The following is a 25,978-nucleotide window of genomic DNA, read 5'->3' as shown; positions in this document are numbered from 1 at the left end:
TGTCACTGGGCGGATGCTGGGTCCCTTGGGGGGGTCACTACCAGGGGGGGTCACCATGTGGGTGCTGGGTCCTTGGGGTTCCACTGTGAGGGGGGTGTCCCCGCGTGGGTGCCGTGCCCGGGGGTGCCCACGCTGCACCGCAGGCAGAGGGACGGCGGGTGCCGCCGCCAGCCCCCCAGCAGCGGCGGGGAGGGACGGACACGGCGGCGGCGGCGGCGGGGGGGGGGGGGGGGGGGGGGCGAGGCGTCCCCCCCCCCCCAGCGGAGGCCGGGGCACGGCTCGGCGCTTTGTTTGCCCGGGCCCAAGCCGCGGCCGGGGCGGTGCCGCCGGAGGAGGAGGAGGAGGAGGAGGAGGAAGGCGGAGGAAGGAGGAGGCAGCGGGGCTCCCCTCACCGCGCCGCCGCCGCTACCGCCACCCTGGGCCCGGGCCTGGGCCGGCGGAGGCCCGGCGGGGCCTTGCCGTGGCCGGGCCGGAGGCCGCCATGAAGCCGAGCGGAGGTGAGGCGCGGGCGGGCGGGCGGGCGGGAGGGCGGCCGGGGCCGCCTCGCTGAGGGTCGGGGAAGCGGGTAAACCCCCCCCCCCCCAAAAAAAAAAAAAATCCCCCCCGGGGAGGGCGGGAGGAGCGGGGTGAGTGAGGCCCGGGCCAGGGGGGGGTAACGTGGCCGTCCCGCCGCCCAGAGGAGCCGGTCCTGCTGGCGGAGCTGAAGCCGGGCCGTCCCCAGCGCTACGACTGGAAATCCAGCTGCGAGACGTGGAGCGTGGCCTTCTCCCCCGACGGTGCCTGGTTCGCCTGGTCGCAGGGACACTGCGTGGTCAAGCTGATCCCCTGGCCCCTGGAGGAGGCCGAGCTGTGAGTATTTGGGGGGCGGGGGGGGGGGGGCTGGATGGTTTGGGGGTACGCAGAGGACCCCCCACCCCGGGGGGGGGGGGGGGAGTTAAACGTGCGTCCCTCCTTTCTCCCAGCAGCTGCAAAACCTCGGAGCGCAAGAGCCGCGGCAGCAAAGCGGAGGCGAGGAGCCGAGGGGCGGCCAAGGAGAAGACGCTGGAGTGCGGGCAGATCGTGTGGGGCCTGGCTTTCAGCGCCTGGCCTCCGGCGGCCGAGGGGGGGGGAGACGGACCCTGCCTGCGCCGTGGGTCTTCCCTGCCTGATCCTGGCCACCGGGCTCAACGACGGGCAGATCAAGGTCTGGGAGGTGCAGACAGGTGAGCGGCCCTCGCCCGCTGTCGTGGCTTCAGGCTGGTTTCTCTCCCCTTGCTCCCCCTCGGAAGGCGGATCCCGTCTCCATCCTTCCCCAAGTGCTTCCCAGGGGTGAGCCCTGTCCCAAGCAGGGCTGCCTGCGCATGAGAGGCACCGCCTCGTTCCCAGGGCGCCGAGCACAGCCACTCTTTTCTCCGCAGGACACCTCCTCTTCAGCCTCTTGGGGCACCAGGATGTTGTCAGAGACCTGAGCTTCGCTCCCAACGGAAGCCTCATCCTTGTGTCGGCCTCGCGGGACAAGACCTTGCGCGTCTGGGACCTGAGCAGAGATGGTAGGAGCGTGCGGGGATGTCCCCGGTGCTAGCTCATCCCTGGCTGAGGCTGGGCTCTGCTGCGGGAGAGAGCGGGGGAGAAACCCACCCCGGTAGGGGAGATGGTGGGAGAGGATCTTCGGGACAGTATTCAAGGCAGAAGTGGGGAGTCCTGCGACATGGAGCAGAGCCATCCCCTTCCCGGTGGGGCCTGGGAGGTGCAGGAGGGGGTTGCAAGTAGACAGAGCTTGGGATCTGCCGTGGGGAACCCCCCACCCCCCATGCGCGTTCCCTCTCGGGAAAGGGAGGGGAGAGCGGGGGCAAAGCCGGCGCTGCCTCTTCCCCTTCCCTCTCGTGACTCGCATGTCTGCCATCCCCAGGGCGGCAGGTCCAGGTGCTGTCGGGCCACGTGCAGTGGGTCTACTGCTGCTCCATCTCCCCAGACTGCAGCATGCTCTGCTCCGCTGCCGGAGAGAAGTCGGTGAGTCCTGCAGGATGGGAGCCATCCCGTGTCCCGCTGAATCCAGCGCTCCCCTTGGCCCTCCGTGTCCCCCCCCGTGCGAGAAGCACCCCTATGCGAAGGGGCCTGGCCAGAGCCACCCTCGCTCCTCAGCCGTTCTGGTTCCGCACGGAGGAGCTGGCACCAGAGCCCAAGGGGGAGATGCTTCTCTGCTCCCACCCTGGGCATGCTGCCAGCCTCAGCCCCTGCCCGTGTCCTGCAGGCGCTGCTGTGGAGCATGCGGTCCTACACCCTCATCCGGAGGCTGGAGGGGCACCAGAGCAGCGTGGTGTCGTGCGACTTCTCGCCGGACTCGGCGCTCCTCGTCACCGCCTCCTACGATGCCTGCGTCATCATGTGGGACCCCTACACCGGGGAGCAGCTGAGGACGCTGCGGTATGGAGCCAGGGGGCCGGTGAGGGACCGTGGAAGGGGGGCAGAGCAATGCCGTGGGGGTTTGCTGGGGCTGAGCGTGGCCTTCCCTTCTAGGTGGGCACAGCCAGCAGCTCTCCGCTCTCTCCAGCGGCTGAAGGGGAGCTCTGACTTACCGGGTTTGGCCCCTCTGTCAGCCCTGGAGCACTGGGGATGGGGCTTACGGCAGCCTGGGGCTGACGCTGGGCTTTTTCTCCCCACCCGCAGCCACGTCCCCCTGCACTCGGCGCTGGACTACAGCAGTGAAGTCCACAGCAGCGAAGTCCACACCAGCTCCCTGCGCTCGGTCTGCTTCTCCCCTGAGGGCCTCTACCTGGCCACGGTGGCGGACGACAGGTGAGTGAACCCCCTTGGGGACCTCCAGTGACAAGAGGGTCCCAGGAGGACACCACCAAAACGAACCGGGAGCTCAGGACGTGCCAGCGGGGAGCAGACCTCGCATGCCAGGTCCCCACCAGTGCCCGGCGTAAGGGGAAAGGGCAGGCTGCCCGGGACACCGCGGCTTGGCTGTGGCAAGGGCTAACAAAGTCAGGGCCCTGTCGTCCCTCTGAGCGATGAGCCGGGGCCCGTGTCCTCCTGCGTGCTGTGCTGCCCTCACTGTGCCCCTCAGCACAGTCACTAGCTCTGTCTGCATCCAGCTCAGCTCTACAGGGGACAGTGCCTCCCGCTTTGCTGCCGTGTTGTGACACTCCTGGGATGCTCTAAGCCCATGGGAAGAAAATCCTACTCCAGAGTTTGCATGCATTCAGGTGAACCCAGAGGCTTTATTTTAGCTGCAGGGGCTGCGTGGATGTGGGCCTGGCATCGTGTCCCCTCCCTTTCTCCTTAGGCTCCTGAGGATCTGGGCGTTGGAGCTGCGGTCTCCGGTCGCGTTTGCTCCCATGACCAACGGCCTGTGCTGCATGTACTTTCCACACGGCGGTTTCATTGCCACAGGGTGCGTATGCAGGAAAGCAGAGCGGAGAAACGCAGGCTGCTTCCTCCTCCTGCAGCTCTGTGTCTGCTCAGCAAATTCTGGGCTTCCCTGAGGGTACGGGCTGGTTTCCTGGGCTGGGGAACACGTGGTTGCTGCGAGCTGAGGGTATTTGGGGGTAATTGAGCTTTCTAGGGTCTGTCTGCCCTGTGCTCACGGCTCGCTGGGGTCTTGTTGCAGGACCAGAGATGGCCACGTCCAATTCTGGACCGCTCCCAGGGTCCTCTCGTCACTAAAGCACTTGTGTCGCAAAGCTCTGCGCACCTTTCTGACGACGTACCAGGTCCTCGCGCTCCCCATTCCCAGGAAGCTGAAGGAATTCCTTACTTACCGGACCTTTTAAGGCAGCACGGAAAGTGGAGGCACAGAAGCGAGAGCCCTCTGCCCGGCGGCGGGGCTCAGCCTGGGTTAGAGGAGGCACCGCAGCAACGACGTCTCGCTGATTCGTGAGCCGTGGGGCAGGAGGATTGCTACTCCCCTTGTTTTGGGGCTGTGTCTGTGAACATGGAGGGATTTTTCGGTATAATAATACTAGAACCCAGAAAAATGCATGCAGAGGGCAAGGGGCACAGCTGTGGTCGCCCCGCAGGGGACACGGGTCCCCCTGTCCCCCTGCTATCTGCAAGTTTTGGGTCAGGTGCTTTTGCCTCCAAGTGCAATGTTGTGGGTTGAAGGTCAGCAGCCGCAGTCTGAGCGGAGCTTTTGTCATTTGTACGAATATGGGGCTACAACCGGCCCTGACAAAACCGACCCTCACCGGGACTGGCTCGTACTGTACCTTAGTTCCCAGAGGTGTGCGCGCTCTGCTGCTCTCCTCGTCTGGGCACGAGCTGGATAAACCCGAGCAGGTCTCTGTGGACTAGACGACAGCGATGACAGAATAAAAAATTATTCCTCACGTCTTTCCTCTTGGCTCGTAGAGGTGACCTGGGGATACCTGGCAGGGCAGGCTCCAGTGGGCTGGGGCCCAGGGCCTCCAGGCCTCCTGCCGCGGCAGCAGCGAGCGCTCACTTGGCTCTGAAGCACAGCAGACCAGTAAGCGTTCAGCAGTGGGTGCTGGGGAGGATCAGTCCACCATGAAGGCAGGACACGGGGCTTCATGCAGCCCCCAGCTCCCATTCCTCTGTTGCTTCTTCTCCCCGCTGGAGCTCTGCACTGGAGCAGCCCGATATCCAGACGTGCTGTGCATGAAGCAGTCTCGTGTGCTTGTCTCCCTCCAGCTTAGCTGGTGTCTGGAGTGACAGCACGTGCTTCGAGTCCGCTGCGTGCTACAGAGCTCGGTCTGTGCACGAGCCCGAGGCTGCGACCCCGGCCGATGGGGAAGCCAGGGAACGTCTCCTCTAAACTGCTCCCCAGGATGTTTTCCCTTGCGAGCAGCTGAACGCAGAAAGCTGGCGTTTCCCTAACCCGTACGGCTGTGACCCACAACTACGTTCCCTCTCGTAACGGGGACGTCACTGCAAGAAACCACGCTGTCCCTGCGCAGCTTGCAGCGCGTGGCTGCCCCGCTCGGCTGCACAAGCAACGGGGTGGCACAAGCCACGTGTGAGCACCCGGGGCAGCTCTGCCCCGCAAGGAACGGAGGTTTTGCAAGCTGGTTTTCAGCCTGTGTGGGTGCGATGCCTTTGCAATGGGGCAGGGGGTGAGCCTCGACCACCTCCCTTTGGTCCTTGCTGTACAGGAGGAAAAAGGAAAGACAAGTGCAAGCTGCTGGGCTTTAGAGGCATCTGTATTTCCCGCCGAAGCTCAGAAACAATGCTGTCCGACTCTCTGACCCCTGCTGCGGGCTCAAGGCTTGGGAAAAGGAAACAGAAAGCTGCAGGGAGCAGCTCCGGGCGTGGGGCTGACAGTCCCTTCCAGCTTCTGCGAGATCTGGCGTTGCAAGCAAGGATCCACCCAGCAGGACTCAGGCTTCGGCCACGATCAGGTCCCTGGTGACTTGGAAAGCCGCGATGAGGGAGCTCAGCTGAATCTTTTCACTGGTCCCAGCAGCCAGCCGGTACCTGGAGCAGGGGGCAAGGGCAGGTTTGGGTGTTTACACCAGCGTCCGCGTCCCGGCAGTGTAACGGCCCTGGCTAGGATGGATGCGCAGGGGCCGTGGGCATCTGCCGGTGGTGCCCACCGGCTGCCAGGACCCGGCACAGTGCAATAGCGGTGACCCCCGTGGGGTGGGCACACTGGCAGCCCCCCCAGCCGGGGTGTTTTGGGGCACTGGGCGGGGGTGAGCAGACACTTACTCGATGTCTGCCATTTTGATCAGCAACTGGATGCGGATCGAGGGTGGGAAATCAACTGTGGAGAGAAGGAGACGGTGTGTGTCAGTGCGGGCTGGGGGGGGGGACGATGGTTGGCCTTCCCAGGGTCGGCCGGGAGCCGGCCCTGCAAGCCCCTACCTCTGTGCACAAAGAGGTGGATCTCGGTGAGGATGTCCTGCAGGGCCAAGCCCTTCAGCGTCTTCAGCTCCGTGATTTCTGAGACGAGAGCGAGTGAAGGGTTTTCTTCCAGGCCTTTCCCTGCAAGATCCCACTCCTCATCCCCGCGACAACCCCGAGGACCCTCCCCAGTGAGCAGCACCCACCCCAGCCGGAGCAGGAGGTCACAGGATGGGAAGCCCCGGCAAAGAGGAGGATTTATAGCAGCGGGGATTACACCCCAGGGCCAGCGGAGGGACAAGGATACTGCGATAGGCGGTGGTAAAGTCCTGGTTCAGCATCCAGTCGAGGATGTTGGCGATGTCAGACTTGAGGGGGTGTCCCGTGCAGGTGTAGACGTTCTCCTCTGTCACTTTCCCGAAGGCCATGGTGGTGCTCTGAGGAAGAGGAGGGTGGAGGAGGGATGAAGAGCTCAGCCCTTCCTCCACCAAACCCTCCAGGACCGCTGCTGGCTTACATGAGGGGAGAGCGGCCGCGGCCCGGGTCCGTACCTGCAAGATATTGAGGGCTCTGCGCATGTCGCCGCTGGAGAGGGTCACCAGAGCCTTCATCCCATCCTCGGTCACATCCACCCTGGAAAACAAGACCTGGGGCTGCAGAGGGAGGCAGCGCTGCCGGAGGGAAAGACAACCGTGGAAAACCGAGCCCCGCTGCTCCTTCTCCTGTAGGGGAACGGGGAAAAAGGGGGCACGGAGGATGCTGCGGAGCCCCCCCCCGGTCCCGTGCCGCCCCCGGCTCACCCCTCCTCCTGTATGACGTGCCGCAGCCGGGGGACCATCAGCTCCGGGGTGAGGGGGCCGAAGCGGAAGCGTGTGCAGCGGGACTGCAGGGCAGGGATGATCTTGGAGAGGTAGTTGCAGATGAGGCAAAAGCGGGTGTTTTCGGTGAACTTCTCGATCACTGCAAAGGGGAGGGAGGAGAGGCTGGTCCTCGTCTGCTGCCTCGTACAAGCTCCCGCCCCGCGCCAGACTGGGGAAGGCTGAAGGGGTGCCAGCGGCGTGGGGTCCCCAGCGCCCCTCACCTCGCCTCAGGGCGTTCTGAGCATCCTGGGTCATGGCGTCGGCTTCATCCAGGATGACGAGCTTGAAGCCTTTCCTTAAAAAGGGAGAAGAAAGGGGGTGGCTTTGGTCCCGGCTGCTGGGTTGGTGCTGGAGAGGGGGAAGCGGGGGACGCTTATTCCCAGCCTGACCCCCACGAGTGCTCCCAGGGAGCCCTCCTTTCCCCTCCAGACCAGCATCTTTATCGCTCATCCTTACCACCCTCATCCTCCCTGCTTGGAGGGCACCCCTGACTCCTTCCCATCCGCTCCGGTACGCTTCCCACCCCAGAAGCTCCCCCCAACCCACCACCCAAGCTGAGCACCGAGGCACGCCGTGTCAGCGGGGGGCGGTTTGTGACAAAGGGACGGGGAGTTTTGGGAAGTGCAGACCTGCCACTTACTTAAAGATGGTCCTGGTGCTGGCGAAGCTCAGGATGGGCCCTCGGACGATGTCGATACCCCGGTCATCGGAGGCGTTGAGCTGGAGGGAGACGGTGTGGATCTGCATCCTTGCCTGAGGATGCACCCAGGGGTGGGGGGGACGACACCCCCAACCATCACCCATCCCACCCCACCCCCACTCACCTCCAGCACCATGGAGCCAAACTCCCGCTCCCGGTAGAGCTGCTTGGCGCAGGCGAGGATGGTCGAGGTCTTACCGGTACCGGGAGGACCGTAGAGGAGAAGATGCGGGAGCCGATCCTCACTGATGAACCGCTGCACTGGAGAAGGGATAACGGGCTTGGGGGGGGGGGGGGGGATACCCGGTACCCCCCGGTAGTGTTGTGGCGGGTGGGGGGGGGGGGGGGATGAGATGGGGGGGGTCACTTACCGGTGCTGAGGATATCCCCGTGAGACACCAGCTCGGACAGCGTCTGCGGCCGGTACTTCTCCACCCTGCACCGGAGACAGCGCACCGCGGCGGGGGGGGGGGGGGGGTCAGGTCAGGTCGGGACAGCGCCCGCCGCTTCCCCCCCCCCCGCCCCGCTCCGTTCCCGGTTGTACCACGGCAGATTCCCGCCACCGGCCCGCGCCATCTTCCGCCGCCTCGCGAGACCGGCGGGACGGGGCGGAGCGGGGCGGGGGGGGCGGCCGTACGGCCGCCCCCCCCGCCCCGCTCCGCCCCGTCCCGACGCATTGGTGGTGGTTAGCGAAGGGAGGCGGTGCTTGTACTGGGGGGGGGGAGGACTGCGGGGCTGGGGAGGGCTGGAGCTGAGCTGGGGGGGGTGTGTGCTTGGGGGGGGGGGGGCCACAGCGCTGGGAGGTGCTAAATTGTCGCTGCGGGCACGGTTTTGGGGAGAGCACGGCGCTGGGATTTGCTAAAGCAAGGCTGCGGGCGTGCTTTTGGAGAGACTGTGGCACTGGGAGTTGCTGAAGTGAAGTTGTGGGCATGGTTTTGGGGAGAGTGCAGCGCCGGGAATCGCTGAACCAGTGCTGCGGGCATGCTGTTGGGGAGAGCATGATGCTGGGAATTGCTAAAGCGAAGTTGTGGGCATGCTTTTGGGGAGAGCGCGGTGCTGGCGTTCACCAAAGCAAGGTCGTGCTTGTGGTCTCAAGGAGGGCACGGCACTGGGAATTGCTAAATTGTAGTTGTGGGCATGCTTTTGGGGAGAGCATGGCACTGGGAGTTGCTAAAGCGAGGCTGCGGGCATGGTTTTGGGGAGAGCGTGGTGCTGGGAATTGCTGAAGTGAAGTTGTGGGCATGCTTTTGGGGAGACTGCAGTGCCGGGAATTGCTGAACCAGTGCTGCGGGCATGCTGTTGGGGAGAGCATGATGATGGGAATTGCTAAAGCAAAGTTGTGGGCATGCTCCTGGGGAGAGCGCGGTGCTGGCGTTCACCAAAGCAAGGTCGTGCTTGTGCTCTTGAGGAGGGCACGGCACTGGGCATTGCTAAAGCAAAGTTGTAGACATGCTTTTGGGGAGAGCGTGGCACTGGGAATTGCTAAAGTGTAGTTGTGGGCACAGTTCTGGGGAGAGTGCGGCACTGGGAAATGCTAAAGCAGGTTTGTGGATGTGATTTTTGGGGAGAGCGGGGTGCTGGGATTTGCTAAAGCAAGGTTGTGGGCACGCTCCTGGGGAGATCACGGTACCAGGAATTGCTAAAGTAAGATTGTGGGCGTGCTTTTGGGGAGAGCGCGGTGCTGGCGTTCACCAAAGCAGGGTGCTGATTGCGAGAACAGCACTTGGGAATTGCTAAAGCAAGGCCGTGGGCCTGGTTTTGGGGAGAGTGCAGTGCGGGTACTCACCAAAGCAAGGTCATGCCTGTGCTTTGGGGGAAAGCCCAGCACCGGGAATTGCTCAAGCAAGGTTGCGGGCTTGCTCTTGGGGCGAGCGCGGTGCTGGTGTTCACCGAAGCGAAGCGTGGTGCCTGTGCTTTTGGAGAGAGCGCGGCACCAGGAATTGCCGGAGCAAAGTTGTGACCATGCTTTTGGGGTGACCCCGCTCTTGGAAACCCCGTTGGGTGAGAGGGGCACCTGAAGGCTGCAGGCTGGGGCGAAGGGCGGCAGCTCCGGGGGCTGCCTGGGAGCTGGAGGAGAGCAGACCTGCTGTGGTTCACCCGGTGCGACGGGAGCAGCAAACTGGAGAGGTGGCTGCGAGGAGGATGACGCCTTTAGCCCCATCCCTGCCGCTTCCCGGCGCGTGAGAGCAGCCCAAAGTTTTGCAGGTCTCTTTTTTTTCTGGTTGACTAACTTGAAAAATCAGCCCCGTCTTCCGTCCCTTGTGCTGCCAAAGCTCTTGGCTGAGTAACGGGGGTGTCTCTGCCGGGGGCCGAGTGGCTCCTGGCTATTCCTGGAGGTGCTGGATACGGCCTTTTCTTTCCAGAGTTGCCTCCAGAGGAAGAGGTGTCCGTGCTATTTCACGCTGGGCTTTGGCAAACGGCTGGAGCCTCCTTAGAAAACTGGCTTAGAGGGAAAAACAGCCTAAGCTGGCTGGCGGGGATGCTCAGGCGCTGCTCCGGTTTACATGCCATGGATGGAGAAAGGAAAGCCGGGCTGTGGTGAGGGGCTCTGGCTGGGAAAGTGCAGGTGGAGAGGTGATGGGAAGAGATCTGTTGGGAAGTAGATGTGATGGGGAGTATATTGGGGGGGAGAAAAAAAATCAGGGGGAACTCCTTTTGCTGGCAGGGGAAGGGAAGGGAAAACATCAAGAGCTCCAGGTCGAATCCTGTAGAAACCCAAAAAGCTGCCAGAGGGCAGCTGCTTTCCTATTTTTTTTTTTTCCCTTTTTTTTTCCCCCCAGCCCCATGAAGGAAAGCAGGAGCTCAAAGCTGAGCTCAGCAAGCCTCAGCCATTCCTCTGGGCGCGTGACGGCCGTGACAGATGGCCCTTCCGATGGCAGGCGAGGAGCTGCGAGGTCCTTCCCGAGCACCCGGACACCGGCTGAAAGGTGCGACCTGGAGCCCTGACGGGCTTGGGCTTCTCCCCTACGTAGCAAGTCCAGAGCTGCTCTTCTCTCCTCGCATCTGCCTTTGCCTGTGGGCAGGCTCTTGCCCTTCAAAATGGATTTTTCCAGGGGTTTTCTCCCCCACCGTGCCTCATCATTAATAAATCTTGAGCTCCAGACCAGGCAAAATCTTTGGAGGGGGCGGGCAAATTCTTCTGCCTGCGGCTGGTGTGCATGCTCAAATCCACGGTGATATCTCTCATGAGCAATTTCACCTCTCTTTTGACCAGATTGCTTTAAAGATTTTTTTTTTTTTTTAAATTGGTCGTTGTTTACTATCGTTATAATTGATGAGTGCATCCCCCTGCAATGATTCTGCATCGTTAGGACCGGCTGAATTATTAACCAGTGCCTGAGCTGTCTGTCTTGGCTTATTTACCTGTTACACCTCTTGGGTGAAGGACCGGCAGGTCGCATCCGACTTGGTAGACAGCACTAGAAATATATAACCCTGTCGATAGGTTTGTTAACAGCCCTGAGGCATCAGGCGCATCCCTTCGAAAGAGGACGAGGGAATTCCGGGTAGATGGTGGCAGAGATGATGGTGGCAGAGATGCTCTTTCACAGGGAAGAGAAATGGGGGCTCCTTGGGAGGCAAACTCCAAGAGATGGACCCATCCAGCACGGAGGTGGAGATGCTGTTTGGCATATTAATAATAAAGAAATAAAAATGCTAATATCAGAAAGACTCCTCACACGCGGAGCGGCACCCAGCCTCTAAGAGGAACAGAGACAACCCTTAATTTAAGGGGTCAGCAAGAAGCCGGAGCAACAATTTAGCACTTATGGCCAATGGTCAACGGCACGTAAAAGTCTCGCGGGGTCGTTTTGGGGGGGATTTGGTGGGAAAAGCATTGTGTGATGCTGCGGGGATGCACAAGCCAGTGAAGGGTTGGTTTCACAAGGGGGGATTTGGCTGGGTTCTTCTGATGAGCCGGCTGTGCCGAGGGGATGCCCTCTCCTTTCCCAGCTGGATGCTGTGTGCCGGCAGAGCATCCTCCTCATTAGGCGCCGTGTGAAAATGAACCTGGTTTCAAGAGACTTTCCATAGCTTCACACTCACAGACATGCAAGAAAACTAACAAAGGTGAATTAAGTCATCAGAAGATACATTCTATATGAACTGATTGTGCCAAAAACAACTCATGTTTTAGAAATGGAGTAGTTAATGTTGCTGAGTAACAACGCACACAGCTAGCCTGCGTACGCAATCCAGGCGCTGATAAGAAAGGAAATGAATAATTCAAGCTGTCCGAGGCTGTAGAATAGAAAAACACAGATTTTCTTATTGATCTCGGGGCTGCTCCCGCCGTCCGTGACGTGCATTCGCCTTTCACACCACGGGCCGGGCCAGCCCAGCTCAGCTCCAAGGATGTGAGTTGTCCCACCGACTGCAATAGGCTTTTTTGTGGAGCGTGAGGTTCAGCGTATGCCTGGAATCACTGCAGGTCTTCTGCTGCTGGTGGTTTTGGTTTGTTTTTGTTTTTTTTCCCCAGTGGAGTCTCCCTGCTTGCATTTATTTTGTTTTGTTTTGTTTTATTTTATTTTGCTTTATTTTATTTTGCTTTATTTTATTTTATCTTGCTTTATTTTATTTATTTATTTTGAAGGACGGATACTGGGATTGTGGGAATTCTTTTTGCACTGGAAGCTGTCGGCGTTGTGGGGAGGAAGGGCAGCAGCATGGGCAAAGGATACCAAGGGGGACCCACTTGCTCCCCAGCACCCCAAATTTGAGCTGGCGCTCTCGGCATCCTCTCTCCTCTGGGTACCATCCCATCCTTCCCTCCCTTGTAATCAGATCTGGGAAGAGCGGACCCAGAAATGGCTGGCCTGGTAGCTTGGATGTTTTAGGTTAAAAAATAATCTGTTGTTGCAAATGTGCTGAGTACAGAGAGTGCCTTGCCCTCTTATCTCTGGTTTGGTTATTGAAAGACTTGATTAACCTCAGAAGCCATCAGGAGAGAAAATGTCCAGCGTGGTGTTTTTTTTTTCTTTTTGTCCTGTGCTCCAGTTAATGGCAGGATTTGCATCACATTTCCAACACGGGCGATAGTTAAATATCTGGCAATCGCTGCCTTCCCCAAGCGCCTGCTGCAGCAGTCAAGGGAATGTCGGCCTTTCCGCAGGGCTCTGCTTCCTTCTTCCCGGAGGAAAAGCCAGCAGAGTGGGAGGAAGCTTCTCCCCTGGGGCTGCACCAGTGCCCACCAGTGCCCACCAGTGCAACCCAGCTGCTTCAGTGCTGCTACCTCCCATCCACCCCAGCTAAAACACCCAGCTGAAACATATAAATATATCTGTATCTATATGCATGTGAAATTAAGAACAAAACTGAGAGCACAGCCCAGAAAAAACGGGATCCTCTGTATTATGAAATTGCACCAGGTTTTTCCTTCCAGCTGCCCGCTCTGTCGCTCAGGTGGGTTTTCACCGCCTGGTCCCGCTGTGGTTTGCAAAGTGCCTGAGTGAGTCCCAGCCTGATCCAAACACGTGGAGCAGAAGGTAACAGCTCTGTGCAGTTCAGCCTGGCATCCCCTTTTTATTATATTATATTGTATTATATTATATTATACTATATTATTCTGTTCTTATTCTGTTCAGTTTGGGTATGGTAGTCTGGCATTCCCTTTTAGTTTATATTATATTATATTATATTATTCTCTTCTGTTAGGCTATGGTAGTCTGGCATCCCCTTTTTATTTATATTATATGGTATTATATTGTATTATATAATTATATTATATTATAATATTCTTATTCTTCTTCTTACAGAATTGGCTTTTTGAACCCTTTTGATGTATTTTCCTCTGCTTTATCACCCCTCCACAACCCCTTCGGAGGCTCCCCTGGCCAGAGGCAGCGGGTACAGGCAGAGTCCTGCCCCCGGCCACTGCCCCGCTCTCACCCGGGGAGCTGCCGGTGTTTCCCATTGTGGGGAGAGTCCCTCTGAGTCCCCCTTACAGTCAGGGTTGGGGACACTCTGCAGAGCCAGGGTGGCTGCAGCTTTGGGTCCCTTCCTGGCAGGACTGCACAAAACCGACCAAAAAGCTAAAATTCCAGTAATTTCTATAAAATCCCTCTAACCTGCTTCTTCCCACCCTCAAAGAGAGTTTTTGTGGGGAAGCAAATGGCTTGCTAGTGAGAGGGAGGACAAGGGACCTGTGTGGTCATCCCAACACGGGGGCAAGCCTGGGAATGAAAACATCTGATTAAAAAAAGGCAAAACCCAGCAAATTTCAAACTTTTTTAGCCATATCCCGATTCGCAGTGAGATGACCACTGCAGGCACGGCTAGTTTAATTTGATGGGTAAAGCCGTTTGGCTTGTGTTCTCCATGGAGTTGATGTGGACTGGGATGGGTACGTCGACTGGGAATAAAGTCAAATATCCAAAGCCAAGGAGGCCACGGGTGAGAGGAAGCTTTGCTCTGGGGGAGTGGGACAGGCGGAGTTTCTTGCAGCATCGTCCTGGTTCCATCTCTCCCGAATAACTGCTGAGCTTGTTGGTCAGGCTTGGCCGTTCTTGACTGGCTCTGGGTGTCTTTTATAGATAGATATCTAAAAATTATATATAAAATTATATATATATTTATATATTTATATATATATATATACCCACACACGTAATATGTATATAAAATGTTTTATATACATATACCAAGCTCCTGTAAAGCTTCTCAAGCACAGCAGCCAGTAGAGGAAAAGGCTTTTCTCCGAGGGAAAGGCTCCAGCACTGGGGGGGGGAGGGCAGTGCGTGCTGCCTGTACCCCCTTTCTCTGCCGGTGCTTGGGCTGAACCCCAAAATAGCTGAGTGTGCTAGGGAGGAGTGGGGTTCATCCCCTGCGGGGGGGGTTAGTGCTTCTCTAGGGGCTCTGGCTGCTGGGAAATGGAGATCCAGGGGAGCACATGGGGGGGCTTTTTTGGCTTCTACCCAGCAGCCTGGGTGTCAGCGTGGGGCCGTCACTGTGGCCTCTGGGCGCGGCAGCTTGGTTTTTAGTTGGTTTTACTCCCTTTTGGGCCAAATCCCGTTGCTAGGGCAGGGACCGCAGGGTCCCTCCTTGGCTTTCCCCGGATCCCACTGCAGATTTCCATCCCGGCTGCCCCCCCGGTTGTCCCCTTCTGCGCGACCCCTGGGGTCCGTGGGGCGAGGCAGGATTTGGCCTGGCCCTGAGCAGCATCGGCATCCCCTCCGCGCCAGGGGGAGCCGTGGGGTGGGAGGGCAGCTGGGGGGAACCGGCCCCTCCTGCTCCCCAGTGCTGTGACTCCTGCCCCGTTCTTTCCGCAGTGGGGGCTGCAGCACAGTTCCCCCTTGCACCCCAATACGCCTTCCTTAGGCATTTGGGGGTCCACGTGCCCTGTACCCCCCCAGCTGCACCTATTGCAGCTGGGCCCCTTTTGCACCAGCCCCCCACCCCACTGCCTTAGGGACCCCCATTGACCCCGGCCCCCTCTTTGCACCAGGGCCCCCCTGTTGCACAAGGCTCGCCCCCATTGCAGCAGTACCCCCCCATTGCCCCAGGGATCCTCATTGCACCAGGCCCCCCCAGTTGCTCCAGGGTCCCCCTGTTGCACCAGGGACCCCCATACACCAGGCCCCCGACGTTGCCCCAGGACCACCTGCTGCAGCAGGCCCCCCCATTGCACCAGTCCCCCCTTGTTACACCCGGGACCCCCGTTGCACCAGCCCCCCCATTTTGCCCCAGCCCCCCCATATTCCCCCAGCCCCCCCATTGCCCCAGCCCCCCTGTTACACCAGGGACCCCCATTGCCCCAGCCCCCCCCATTGCCCCAGTCCCCCCATATTGCCCCAGCCCCCCATATTGCCCCAGTCCCCCCCATTGCCCCAGTTCCCCCATGACACCAGGGACCCCCATTGCCCCAGCCCCCCCCCATTGCCCCAGTCCCCCCATATTGCCCCAGCCCCCCATATTGCCCCAGTCCCCCCCATTGCCCCAGTTCCCCCATGACACCAGGGACCCCCATTGCCCCAGCCCCCCCCATTGCCCCAGCCCCCCCTATTGCCCCACCCCCCCATTGCCCCAGCCCCCCCATGACACCAGGGACCCCCATTGCCCCAGTCCCCCCATATTGCCCCAGCCCCCCCCATTGCCCCAGCCCCCCCATATTCCCCCAGCCCCCCCCCATTACCCCAGCCCCCTGTTACACCAGGGACCCCCATTGCCCCAGCCCCCCCCCATTGCCTCAGCCCCCCCTATTGCCCCAGTCCCCCCCATATTGCCCCAGGACCCCCCCCCCCCCATGCCCGAGCCGGGGGCGGTTGCCCGTACGCGGTGGCGGGGTGATGATGATGATGATGAGGATGAGGATGATGATGGGGATGGGGATGAGGATGAGGATGATGATGGGGATGAGGATGAGGATGGCGGGGGGGGGGGGGTTCGCCGTTACCGCGCGGAGCGGCGCGCAGCGAGCGCGGCCCCGCGGTGCGGGAGCGCGCCGCCCCCGCCCCGCCGCGCCCGGAGCGGGGAGGGGGGTGCGCGTATGTGTGTGTGTGTGGTGTGTGTGTGTGTGTGTGTGTGGTGTGTGTGGAGGGGGGGGGGGTGGGGGGGGGCCGTGGGGGGGGGGGGAAGGCGGCCGCGGCGCCGCGCTGACGGCTCGGTGGGCACCGCGGGGCCGCGATGCTGCGGGCCGCGGCGGAGCGGGGCTGAGCGGGGAGGGGAGGGCTGGGGGGGGGGCGGCGGAGGGTGGAGGGGGGGGTGGGTGGGTGGGTAGGGGGGGGGGGGGCGCGGCGAGCGATGGATGAGGACAACATGACGAGGAGCGAGGAGCAGCAGCTGAGTCTGCAGAAGGCGCTGCAGCAGTGCGAGCTGGTCCAGAACATGATCGACATCAGCATCTCCAACCTGGAGGGGCTCCGCACCAAGTGCGCCGCCTCCAACGACCTCACGCAGAAGGAGATCCGGACCCTGGAGGTAGGGGCCCGCCGACCACCACCAGCCCCCCCCCTCTCCCTTAATAATATCCGATCCCCCCCCCCCCCCCCCCCCCCTCCCCGGGCCGCGCCGGGCTCCCCCGCGGCGCTGCGGTGAGCCCGAGTGAGGCTGCGCGCTCTGCAGGTGGCCCCCGAGGTGGGTCCGGTATCGGTCCCGGCCCCCCCGGCGTCCTCCCGGCCCCCCGGCATCCCTCCCGGCCCCCCCAGCATCCCTCCGTCCCTCCCTGCCCACGCTCCTACCGCCCCGGCAGGCTGCAGCCCCTCGGCCCACCTGCACCCCTCGGGCCGGGCTGCAGCCCCCCCCCCCCCCCCCCCCCGCGGCAACCCCCGGCCTGGCCGCATCCCTTCCTCCAGGCTCCTGCTTTGGCCGGGCTGGATGTTTTCTGCCGGGCTGGATGTTTTCCACCGGGCTGCATCCCCCCCCCCCCCCGCCCGGCCTGGCTGCATCCTTTCCAGTGGGTTCCTACTTTCCCATCAGGCTGCATCCCCCCCCCCCCCCCGCGCCCCGGCCTGGCTGCATCTCTTCCTCCAGGCTGCAGCCCACCTGCAGCCCCCCAGCCTGGCCGCATCCCTTCCATCAAGGTTCCTACATCCCCACCGGGCGGCATCCCCTCCAGCCCACCTGCATCCCTCCCACCAGGCAGCATCCCCCTCCTGGGCCTTGCTGCATCCTTCCCCCCTGCCGCCGCATCCCCTCGGCCCGGCTCCACGATGCAGCATCTGCCCAAACCCTTCGGCCTTCCCCGGCAGCGGGGAGAGCCCTGGTGAGAAGGGGAGGCTTTGCCGAGCCACAGCCTCGATACTGCCGGGGATGAAGGCAACAGGGCCGTGCCAAGGGGAGCACCAGCCGGATTTATTTGGTTTATAGATGGGAAAAATGCATAGAAGTAAAAGCTGCCAAGCAGGGCCCCGTTTATTGTAGCCCCGTAGGAAGAGGTTCCTCTTGGAGTGTGCCGGGACCCGGCTGGGGATGGATTTGGGGTTCAACAGGAGGCTGGCAGGCTGGGATGGGCAGGGGAGGTCTGGGCAGGCTGGGATTCCCAGGGGTGAGCGGGACACCCCAACCGGCAGCAAAGCGGAGAGAAGCGTGGCCGCGACAGTGCCGTGACCCCGGGGAGACACTGACGGGGCGGTGGGGAAGCGGCTGACGCAGAGCTGGGGCTGTGGGTGGGGGGATTTCGGAGGCCAGCCCCGCTCAGGCCTTTTGGCTGGTGCTTTCTGACCTGGCTGCTCTCACCAAAAGCCCAAACGTGGTGGCACAGCGGTTCCTGTACTTGGCTGCACGGGACCCTGCCGGGGTCCCGCAGCCCCTCCGCAGGGTGGCTTTTGGCTCTGGACCGTGACCAAAACACCCCATCCCGCTGCTTTCGCTCCCAAAGGTCCCGAGTGCCGTGGGAGCGAGCGGGGCATCGCCGTGCCGTTGCTGTGCCACTTGTTGGGGGGAACCCCGGGTTTGGGGTGCAGATCCCCGCTCTGCATTCCAGGCACCGGCTTGCACCGTGTTCCCATACCGATCCTGCCACGGCCTCTCCTTGCTCCAAGCCCTGTCCCATCCCACCTCTCCGCACAAGGGGCTGCCGGCTCAGCCTGGAGCTGTTGGGCCACACGTAGCCCCCCCGGAGCAACCTCGGAAGAGGGACAGGGAGGTGGGGATGAAGCAGCAGCGGTTTTGGGGTGTGTGGGAGACTTTGCGGGGGGCTGGCAGGCTCGAAGCCTGCCCGGAAGAGCCAATGCCCAGAGGTGCAGGACTACAGAAGTTTATCCCACGTGGAGCAACCACCTCATTAGGGTTGGCACAGCTGACGAATTACCGCTTCCCTCCCGTGGATGGGACTGAGGGCAGCTGAAGAGCGTGGTGAAGCCGTCCCGGTGGGATGCTCCTTCCCGGCATGGGGCGAAGCAGCGTCCTGGTGTCGCTGAGGCAGCTCAGCCCAGTCCGGACGGAGGGTTTGGAGGTGGCCGTGGGGAGGTGGCCCTGCAAATCCCAGGTGCTCACAGGGAAGCATCTCTCCAGCCCCTATGGATCGTGCTGCACCTGCAGCGGGGAGCCCCGGTATTGCCTTCCCTAAAACACCCCCAACCTGGGGCATTTGCGGCATGTCTTGGCCGTGGGCATCCCTGCCGATGCTCACCCATTGCTTTTCAGCACAGAAACGGGGGGATTCCCAGAAGGGGAGAGACAACAGACGAATCCGGGGCCAGATTCCCAATGCCGGCACATCGGTGTAGGTCTGGACCGGCTCCACAGGAGCCCATGGCTCCCGGCGGCGTTGTCCTGGGTTGCCGCCAGCGTAAGCAGGAGCCGAGCTTGGCCCTGAGTCCCTGCCGCCACCGCCGCGTCCCAAGGACGTGACGCAGACGCAGAGGCCCCACTCGGTGCTTCTTCCCTTCCCATCTGGCGGCAGCAGAGCCGGGCCAGGCACCGGCACGACAACGGGGACAGCGGCTGGGGACGGGCGAGCTGGGAGGGCATCTCACCCCGAGCGCCCCGGGGAGACTTTGCACGGCCCTCGCGTTGGCGCGAGCCTGGAAGAAAATGGGTGAATCCGCATTTTTTTTTGGTTAATCCTCATGCTAAACCCTTATTTTGCCAGGCTTATAGAAGTTTTTCCGTTCTTTTATTTTTAAACCACCCTAAGCTACATGCGAGTCCCCGTCCTTCGTGTGCTGTGATTGTGTGGGGAGCTGGTAACAGCATCCCGCCATGCAGCATCCTTCCTTTGGGATGGGTACCACTGGCTGCAGCCCGGCTTCAGTGGGAGCCCTCAGGGCTGGAACACTTTTAGGTCTTGTTTGCACCTCGGGACAGGCTCCAGCAGAAAACAAGGCAGCGGCTGGGACCGAAATGCCGACCGACACCGTCTGGGGTGGGAGTCGGGGCTGGTTTGCTTCCTACGGGGGGGCAGCAGATCGGGGGCTGAGCGTCATCAGAGCAGGAGGGTGGGAGCTGAGCGGCCGCCCCCGTTAGGCCTGCCAGGACAGTGGGGCTTTATTCCTCATCTGAGCATGGCAGTCAGGCTTTGCAACTCTAAATTTGGGTTTCAGGGTGTAAATACGGAAGAGGGGTGCTGCTACCTGCCAGTTTGCCGGAGGACTGGGGGCAGCACAGGGTAAAAGCGAGAAGGAAAAGTTGCTCAGCGCTGGGTGATTTTTCCGAATGTCGTGCGGTGCCTTGCTCTCTGTGCTGGGGTTACTCCAGCTGGTTTCAAAGCATGGGTCAGGGCTCCCAGAAACCGGCGAGTGGCTCCAAGGATAACCCCGGGATCAGTGGTTCCCGCTCCCTGGGCTGCCATGCTCCCGCCGGGAAGGGGGAACCCTCCCGGGCCGCTTTGGGCTGCTGCACAAACACGTGGATGAGGATGGGAAGAGGCAGCCAGGGAAGAGCTGTGGCCGCTTCCAAACTTGCATGGGCTGCGGTCAAAGGAGACGCTGCCCCAGCGCTGGGATATTCACTGCCTGAGCGTGTGGATTCTCTGGTGTCTAATACCGTGGGTGAGCACAGCACACTTATCCCTGGGCTGTATTCTCCCCGAGAGCCAGGCTGCTGGGTTGAGCCATTTTGGCCCCTGTATGCCCAGAAAGAGCCCTGGGGACCATTTAGCAGTGCTTGAAATAAATGCTGTGCAGAGCCAGAGATGGCACGTGAGCCTAGCAGGGCTTGGAAAGAGACCTGAGAGGGAAAATATAACTGTGGCAAGGTATTCCCCAGCCCGAGGGTGCTCCAGGTGTCTCCGAAATAACAAGCCCCTTGGTAGGAGTCGGGGAAGAATCGCTCCGGTTGCGGCTACGCGCCGTGGGAAAGCATCCTCTGCGGCCCGCCGCCGTGCCAGGAATATTTGGAGGCACAGAGCAACCTCTCCGCGGCACGAAGGCATCCGGCACGGGCATGTGCCGATCCCTCCGTGCCGAGCGGGACAGGCATCCCGGCAGGCGCTGGCTTCCCTCTCGACGGCTCACCGGGCGCCGGCGTTGGCAGCGCGTGGCCTGCCTGTGCGAGGTTAATTAACTTTCACCTCGTGCTCCCGCAGGTGGATTTTCCGCCGCCTCTCCCCGGTCTCCAGGCAGGACTCGGTGCCGTCTCCAGCCCGGCTGACGTCAGGACGGGCGCAGGGTGCTGTGCCGGGGAGCGGGGGGGGGAATGCAGCCACCCTCCCGCTCCTTGGAGACCGGCTGCTTCTCTCCCGGTGCTCGCTCGGGCGGGAGCAGCCGCTTGCCGCCACGCCGGGTTTCGGGGCGAGCGCCTGCCAAGGGGAAATCCTGCTCGGGGTGACGGGAGGAGGCTGGAAATCCCCGTCGGGGTGCGGAGGGGAGAGAAGGGGGCAGGGTTTGCATGGGGGTGGAGGGGGCTCCAGCCCTGGGTGACCCCGGCCCCTCGCCTCGCTGGGGTCACCCAAGGTCCCAGGGGAGCCACGTGGAGTGGGGACATCCCTCCTCTGCCTGCACCCATCCCCGTGGGGCAGCAGGGATCTGCCGGCGTCTTGTTTTTTCAGCGGAAGGTCTCTGCCTCGGGGAGGAGGTGGGGGGGACCCAGGAGCTGCTGGCCCCTCGCCGTGGCCAAGGGGAAGGGGCTGCTTGTGGCTTTACCCCCTTTTGTCAGAGCATCGTACCCTCCCTCAGCCCCTCGCGGTGCTGGAAGGGTTGGAGAGGCGCTTGAAAGGGTGCGAAAACCGAGTCCCAGCCCCAGAAGAAGGTATATGCCCCCCTCTGTGCACCCCAGGGTGTCCCCCTGCCCTTTTCCAGCTGGGTAAACTGAGGCATGGAAGAGCTGAGGGGGGTTGTGCCACAGCAGGAACACAAAGCAGGATCTGACCTTTGCAGCAGAGCAGCATTTAGCACATTTGCAAAATCTCCATCCCGTGCAGGGAGGGCTGAGCAGCGGCTCAGGGTGAGCGAGAGCATCTCCGCAGCCGTGGGATGGGGCTTTCCCCGCGGCATGGGGCTGTCTCAATCGCTTCCCTTTCCAGCCCTGTTAGTGAAGCTCTCAGCAAAACAAGTGCTTTTGGACTTTGCAGAGTTCTGCTGGGCTTGTTTTCCACCACCTTGAGCAGACCCGTGGGCCAGAGCATCAGCCCACACCTGGGGCACGGGGTGTCCCATCTGGATCCTCATTTGTGCTAACGAGGGCCCCTCTGGTCTCTCAAGGGCTGGGTGGGTTGAATTGCCCCCACCTGGAGCCTGGAAATTAAAGTGCCTCCCTCCACTTCCCCCATCTTTGCCCTGTTCCCAGCTCCCAGTATGTCTCTGCATGGTGGTGGTGGGCTGCCCAGTCCCCAGCTCTGCCCCTGTTCCAGGACCCCGATTTTAGCAATGGAGCGGCTCAGGCATCCCCTTTAGTTCCCTCTGGGCTCTCAGCCTGGCGGGGGGGTGCAGAGGAATGGATGAAGAGCAGGCTGGTGGGGATGGAGGTGAGTTTTTTAGGAGGGTTTTTGCTGGTGTTTTGCTGTAGTTGTGTGTCTGCAAGAGTATTTTCTGGGTGGCAGGAGCTGCTTCTGTGTGCCTGCTGCTGTTTCCCCTCTGAGGGCCTGGGGTGCCTTTAGGATGTGCGATTGGCACTGACCCTGAAACCCGTCAATGGTCTGCGTTAGGAGAGTGGCTTTTGTTAAAAAGCAGACCTGGCAGCTGGTCAGGGTGCTGCCGAGCCCAGCCAGCCCCGCGGGGCTCCCTGTGACCTCCCCGGCCATTTGCTTCTCTAGCCCCGGCTCTAGTTTGGGTATTAATTTTCGGTAATTAACCTCCGTGGCTGTTGGCTGGGTTGGGAGAAGCTGCCTGGTTGGGGTGTCCAGCTCCTGGCAGAGCTGTGACCCGCTCGGGTGATGCCGGTGGTGATGCTAGTGGGATGTCGCGGTGGGGCCTCCCTGTTTGCAAGAGGATGGGGACCACCAGCCTCTCCCGCGCCTGTGCTGCCTGGTCCCCCCCCCAGGCAGCAAAGAGAGGGCTGGTTTTGCTTATTTTGCACCTTTCTGGGTGCACCCAGCTCACCCCAACCACGATGAGTGGGCGCAGGGGGGCTGATTTTCCCCTCTCTGCTCACATACATCTTGTCACGCCAAGCCCCGTGGCCATCACCGCTGGGTACCACCAGGAGAGATGAGGAAGCCACGATGCTGCGATGGGGTTTCTCCCCTCATCTCTCTATTCCAAACCATCGCATATTTTTCATCTCATCTATTTTTGGGGTGCGCGGGAGCCGGCGGCGGGTAGGGGCACAGCACCATCTAGTGCTGCCGGCGGTGGGGAATCACCCAGCTGGAAAAGCAGGAGCAGGAAATCCCAGCAGGTTTCCAGCGAGCTGGGCTCTGCTCTATATTTCTGAAGAAAGGAGGCCAGTCGCTCAGAGTCTTTATTTTGGGAGCTGTCAGGCTGCGGTTGCTAACGCGACGTCTTTGGCCTCGTGGTGGGAGGGTTTTGGGGGGGACGATGGTTGGCAGAGGGATGGGGCTATGGCCGAGCAAAGAAGGGTCGATGGCTCCAGTTGTGTGATGAGGAGCGATGGGATGAAGGACAGCTGGGGCAGATGTGGGATGGGTGGGGGGAATAAGGAGCAAACACCGACGTCCCAGCCTCGGCACTGGGGGATGCTTGGGGGGGTCCCTTTGCACCGAGCCTGGGTATAAGAGAGGGGAGCGTGTCCTTTGGGTGCTGGGAGGGGGTGGTATTCCTGTTAGTGCGAGGCAGGAGCAATGCTTTTGCGTCCCCCCTCCTCATCCAGCCGCTGCGGGGTGCCAGGGTGGCAAGGGCTGTCTGTCCCCCGAGCAAGACCCCAGCGCTGAAGCACGCTGGGCTGGGGATAAAGGAGGCAAGAAGGGGCTTTTTGGGGGAGGGAAATGCCCCCCCTTGGACACCCAGCTTGATGTCAAAGGGGTCCTTGGCTGCAGAAGCTTGGCACCAGGTAACGGGGGGGTGTTTTGAGGGCGGGAGGGGCTGCGTGTGCCCTGGGGATGGGGCAGAGGGAGGGCAGAGCCCAATCTGCCTGCGGTCACCCCCTCCCGTGTCCCCCTCCTGCCGTGGGGTGGGTTGGGGGGGTCATGGCAGGGGGTCCAACGGGGCTTTTGTCATCTTTTCCAGAGCAAGCTGGTCAAGTACTTCAGCCGGCAGCTGTCCTGCAAGAGGAAGGTGGCCTTGCAGGAGCGCAATGCCAAGCTGGAGGGCTTCCCCCAGCTCCTGCACTGGTTCCGCATCGTCAACATCCGCAAGGAGGTGATGGAGGTAAGGGCAAGGCGTCAGCCGCACCGGAGCGGGAAGGGCTCCGCTGTGGGTTTGGGTGCCAAACCTCGCCAGTAGCGTTTTTCCCAGGGGTTTCTGGGATCCTTGAGCAAAACTAGGTGAGGGGGTGGTTTTTTTTCTGAGATGGAGGCTGGCTTGGAGCTGTGCGTTTGGGCCCTGGGGTGGGCTGGAGGGGACAGTGCTGGTGCTGGGGAGCGGAGTGGGAGACCAGAGCGGAGGAACCAGGTTGTTTTACTGCATGGAAAGGTGCTACAAGTCCATGGTGGGACGTGCTGTCCAGGGCCACCCCCCAGCTCTCCTTCCACCCACCAGTGAGGACACCCCATTGCTGTTCCCACTGAAGGGCATGGGTGCCAGGGAGACCTCATGGGTGCTGCCCCCCCCCCCCCTCAGCGGGGGTCCCCATGTCCCTGTCACAGCACGGTGGTGCCAAAGCAGGTCACAGCATCCTTTTCCCACATCCTGAGCTCCTGCAGGCTACGAGTGCAGTGAGGGGGTGGCACCCACAGGTGATCCTGTAACAGCCCCCCCGGGAAAGAGGAAAGCCTGTACTGAAGCTGCCAGTCCCTGCGAGTGCTCGGGGCAGGTTTTCATGGTGCCCCCAGATGTCCCGGTGTTGAACTAGGTCTGGATATACCTGAGACTGTGCAAAAACTTGAGATAAAGCTGAGGCTCGAGCCTTGCCCTCTGGGTTTTCATGTGGATTGAGATGGAAAATGAATGTTTTTGGGTCTGTGACCCAAATGGGACAGCAAGAAGAAATGGCTTCTCATCCGTGTGCCTTGATGTGCTGGTTTAGAGGATGCTCCAGGATGGTTTATTCCTCCTTCCTCACTCCTGCCCTGTTCCTCCCTGTCAGGAAATCGCCCCTGGGCAGCTGAGCCTGGAGGAGCTGCTGGACATGACCGACGACCAGGTCTGTGCGACCGTGGAGAAGTTTGGAGCCAACAGCGAGGAGTGTGCCCGCCTGAACGCCTCCCTCTCCTGCCTCCGCACCGTCCACAAGTCCGGTGAGTCGGGCACCCTTGTACCCGCTGGCCGGGTCCCCTCGAGCCAGTCGGGGTGAGTGGCACCGTCCCATTGCGGTGACACCGGGAGTGTGGCTTTAATGCATCAGAGGCGTTTGCAGGGCTTTCTCCGTGGGTTGCAGAGCTCCTGTATCGCTGGGGGATGGCCGGGTACCCGCTGCCCACAGGGGACATCTTTGCTCTGGTGTGTCCCTGTGACTCGGGAGCTCATGGAGGGCTCGCCTCTCTAGGAAGTGATGAGTTGTTAGTTCTCTGCAGGAAGGCTTTGCCCGAGGAGGGCGCAGCATTTCTTACGGGGGTCCCCCCAACCCGTCGTACTTGCAGGAGCACAGCCAGCAGACTCAGGAAAAAAAAAAAGAAAAAACAAAAACGCTGAAACTCAGCAAGCTCCAGTCACTCAGCATCGCTTCCCAACTGGCTACAGAGCAAAGCCCACCCCCCTCCATGCCCGAAGCCCCTTCCCAAGGCATGCACAAGCCTTGCTTCCCCTTCCCCCGGGGGTGGGTGGATTGGGGGGGGGGTCTGTATGGGTGCCTCCCCACGGCAGGGCCCCTGGGGATGTGGGTGCTGGGGTGGGGGTGCTGGGCTGGCGGGTCCCCGGGCGGTGGCAGCAGAGCTCCGTGCTGCAGAGGCGGCTGCACGAAGCGAGAGCTGTTCTGGCTTTCTCCGGGCTGGCAGACTTGTGAACGGGGCTGGGGGCTGCAGCCAGGGCTGGGTTTCCTTGGGGAAGGGGCGAGCGATGCAGCGGGTGGCTGTGCAGGATCCGGCTCTCCTGGCATCCTCTCCCAAGCCAGCCGAGCCTTGCTGGATGACGCCGTCTTGGGACCAAAGGCTCCTTTTCCAGGGCTGCTGTTGACAGCGTCTGGCCTGGCAGTGAACTGGGGGGGCTCTTCTCTACCAGTATTCCCCCCCCCCCCCCCACCAAGGAGAGGCTCACCCTCGCCTCCCCATGTGCGATAGGGACTGGCATGGCTCTTCCCTGTGGATGGCAGCACCGAATCGGTGCTGGGGAGTGCTGCCTGCGGGGTGCCTGTGGGCAGCAGCAAGGTTGGGGGGATGTCTCCTTCTGGAGCAGCTGGGGGAGGAATGCTGAGACCCCATTTCATAGTCTAAATCCTCCCCACGCTGCCATCCCCTTTTCAAGGGCTCCCTTCCTGGCCCTAGACTGGGATGATGGTAGTGGGCTGGTTTAGCTGCGGTCCCTGCTGGGACTCGTGGCCTGGCAGGACCCTTCTGTAGGAGGACCCCGGTCCTGCCAGACCCTGGGGTTTGGGGACCCCAGACCCCTCTGCCTGGCCCTCATCCCTTCTTGAGGGTCTCCTCCGATGTAGCTGCATCCCAGGGGCTGGGGGGATGGAGGGTGAGCCCTGCTGGGTTTTCGGCTGGGCTTTGCGGGTTCAGAGCAGCCCCTGGGGACAGGAGGGGACAGGGCTGGCAGTGAGGAGG

General features: G+C 61.5%; 3 protein-coding genes across 7 annotated transcripts in view; 2 read left to right on the top strand and 1 right to left on the bottom strand.

The window, feature by feature from the left end:
• The first annotated feature begins 346 nt into the window (after positions 1–346).
• On the top strand, positions 347–4,310 carry WSB2 (WD repeat and SOCS box containing 2). Its single transcript, XM_041126290.1, is given in 10 exon segments — positions 347–497; positions 678–849; positions 963–1,104; positions 1,106–1,202; positions 1,398–1,529; positions 1,889–1,989; positions 2,231–2,403; positions 2,647–2,775; positions 3,269–3,376; positions 3,593–4,310. Coding segments are annotated over 10 exon segments (1,233 nt in total). The 5' UTR covers positions 347–481; the 3' UTR covers positions 3,756–4,310.
• An 813-nt stretch (positions 4,311–5,123) lies between these two features.
• RFC5 (replication factor C subunit 5) lies at positions 5,124–7,962 on the bottom strand. 3 transcript variants are annotated; one of them, XM_030026339.2, is made up of 11 exons: positions 7,889–7,962; positions 7,716–7,780; positions 7,469–7,605; positions 7,285–7,364; positions 6,866–6,939; positions 6,585–6,744; positions 6,336–6,417; positions 6,092–6,221; positions 5,806–5,883; positions 5,650–5,704; positions 5,124–5,415 (listed from the first exon to the last, which is right to left on the bottom strand). In XM_030026339.2, exons 1-11 carry the CDS (start codon positions 7,918–7,920, stop codon positions 5,319–5,321), a joined length of 990 nt encoding a protein of 329 aa, XP_029882199.1. In that variant the 5' UTR covers positions 7,921–7,962; the 3' UTR covers positions 5,124–5,318. The 3 variants fall into 3 exon arrangements, with proteins under 3 accessions (XP_029882199.1, XP_029882200.1, XP_029882201.1); XM_030026340.2 differs by having other exon boundaries at positions 7,469–7,600; positions 7,889–7,935; XM_030026341.2 differs by having other exon boundaries at positions 7,469–7,624; positions 7,889–7,910.
• An 8,114-nt stretch (positions 7,963–16,076) lies between these two features.
• KSR2 (kinase suppressor of ras 2) overlaps positions 16,077–25,978 on the top strand; it is an 88,601-nt gene continuing 78,699 nt past the window's right edge. For all 3 annotated transcript variants that reach the window (XM_030026279.2, XM_030026276.2, XM_030026278.1), the window contains exons 1-3: positions 16,077–16,260; positions 23,346–23,486; positions 24,364–24,514. In XM_030026279.2, the coding sequence (XP_029882139.1) occupies positions 16,084–16,260; positions 23,346–23,486; positions 24,364–24,514 (469 nt within the window). In that variant the 5' untranslated portion in view covers positions 16,077–16,083. The remainder of the gene's footprint in view (positions 16,261–23,345; positions 23,487–24,363; positions 24,515–25,978) is intronic.

This window comes from Aquila chrysaetos, chromosome 9 (assembly GCF_900496995.4).
Source record: "Aquila chrysaetos chrysaetos chromosome 9, bAquChr1.4, whole genome shotgun sequence".
Classification (NCBI taxonomy): Eukaryota; Metazoa; Chordata; class Aves; order Accipitriformes; family Accipitridae; genus Aquila; species Aquila chrysaetos.
This window is presented reverse-complemented; position numbering and strand designations above follow the sequence as displayed.